Source organism: Miscanthus floridulus, chromosome 15 (assembly GCF_019320115.1).
Source record: "Miscanthus floridulus cultivar M001 chromosome 15, ASM1932011v1, whole genome shotgun sequence".
In the NCBI taxonomy this organism is placed as follows: domain Eukaryota; kingdom Viridiplantae; phylum Streptophyta; class Magnoliopsida; order Poales; family Poaceae; genus Miscanthus; species Miscanthus floridulus.
Genome location: NC_089594.1, coordinates 34412154 through 34414082, shown reverse-complemented (window position 1 = coordinate 34414082; position 1929 = coordinate 34412154). Strand labels below are relative to the sequence as shown.

At 56.2% G+C, this 1929-nt stretch overlaps 1 protein-coding gene across 1 annotated transcript; it reads right to left on the bottom strand.

Annotated features, from left to right (window-relative positions):
• Positions 1–607: 607 nt before the first annotated feature.
• On the bottom strand, positions 608–1021 carry LOC136507342 (uncharacterized). The gene has a single exon (XM_066502103.1). It carries the CDS (start codon positions 1019–1021, stop codon positions 608–610), a length of 414 nt encoding a protein of 137 aa, XP_066358200.1.
• Between the last annotated feature and the right edge of the window lie 908 nt (positions 1022–1929).

The following is a 1929-nucleotide window of genomic DNA, read 5'->3' as shown; positions in this document are numbered from 1 at the left end:
AGGTTGTGAGTTGATCGGACTCTTTCATCGTGATCTGGTGATAGCCTGAGTAGGCATCCAGAAAGGAGAGGATTTCACAACCTGAAGTGGAGTCGATTATCTGGTCTATGCGTGGCAAGGGAAAGTGATCCTTTGGACACGCCTTGTTGAGTCCAGTATAATCAACGCACATTCTCCATTTTTCGGTCTTTTTTCTGACAAGGACGGGATTGGCGAGCCAGTCGGAGTGAAAAACCTCCCTGATGAATCCGGCTGCCAGGAGCTTGGCAATCTCTTCGCCTACGGCCCTGTGCCTCTCGTCGTCGAAACGATGCAGGCGTTGCTTGGCAGGCTTTGAGCCCAGGATAAGGCGTAGTGCATGCTCGGTGACCTCCCATGGTATCCCTGGCATGTCAGAAGGCTGCCATGCGAAGACATCGTGATTGTCACGCAGGAAGTCAACGAGCTCGCATTCCTATTGGGTCGGGAGCTAGGTCCCGATTCGTACCATCTTGGCTGGGTCGGTGGGATCGACACCCACCGCCTTGGTTTCCTCGAGCGGGCGGAAGGCCATCGAGGAGGTCGATTTGTTGCTGTCTGGGACAGATGGGGTTGATGACTCCCCGAGCTATAGGAGCTCAGATGAGTTGATGACCGCGGTGGCGAGCTCGTAGTGCTCGTGGTCGCACTCGAAGGCGTGCGAGAAGGCTCTACTCATGGTGATGACACCATTTGGTCCTGACATCTTCAGCTTGAGGTAGGTGTAGTTGGGGATTGCCATGAATCTTGCATAGCATGGCCGCCCCAAGATGGCGTGGTAGGACCCTGGAAAGTCCACCACTTCGAAGGTGAGGACCTCCGAGCGGAAGTTGGCCTGGCTTCCGAACATGACGGGCAGATCGATCTGTCTGAGTGGGTATGCCTGTGCTCCCGGGATTACCCCATGGAAAGGGGAGCCCGTCAGGCGGAGCTCCGATCGGGGGATGCACATGGCATCGAGGGTGTCGATGTACAGGATGTTGAGGCCGCTACCCCCGTCCATCAGCACGTTGGTGAGGCGCTTCTTGCAGACGATGGGGTCAACGATGAGCAGGTAGCATCCTGGTCTTGCGACATAGGAGGGATGGTCCCTCTGATCAAAAGTGATTGGGGATTCCGACCAGCTAAGGAAGGAGGGGACGGACGTCTTGGCGGCGCATGCCTCCCTATAACGTACCTTATGCTAGAGTTTAGTCCAGATGGCGATGGACCCACTGAAGATCATGATGCACTCTTTAGGTTTGGGGAAGTCGTCTCCATCCTTGCCTGCCATGCCTCCCTTCTTGGCTGCTAGCTCCTTGCCATCTCCCTCCTTTGGCCTGCCGGCCTATCGGAGGAAACGTTTGAGGAGCTCGCACTCCTTGTAGAGGTGTTTGACGGGGTAGGCATGGTTGGGGCATAGACCATCCATGAGATTGTTGAAGTGGTCAGGTAGTCCCTGCTAGGGCTGCTTGGCCGCATGATCGGTCGCGGCGACCAGCGCGGGGTAGCCTGACCGGCGTCGATCTTTTTTGTTTTTCTTGCCCCTCTGTGTGGAGGGGCCTTTGTCTGGGTCTGTGCCCTTGGCTTTGAGCTTGTCCTGGCCTTTGCTGAAGACCACTCTGACCGCCTCCTCGCTAGAGGCATGGTTGGTGGCGACGTCGAGCAGGTCGTAGGTGGTACGGGGTTTCAAGCAGCCAAGCTTGTGGATCAAGGACTCGCAGTTCGTCCCGGAGAGGAACGCACTGATGATGTCTACGTTGACGACATCGGGGAGGGAGTTGCATCGTTGGGAGAACCTATAGATGTAATCCCGTAGGGACTCGTTGGGCTCCTGATGACAACTCTTGAGGTCTACGAGTTTCCTGGGCGGACATACGTCCCCTGGAAATTCCCGACGAAGACCCTCTTGAGGTACGTCCAGTCGCGGAT

Coding starts and splice junctions, on each gene's coding strand:
- LOC136507342 (XM_066502103.1), bottom strand. CDS start 1,021: ATGGACGGGGGTAGCGGCCTCAACATCCTGTACATCGACACCCTCGAT.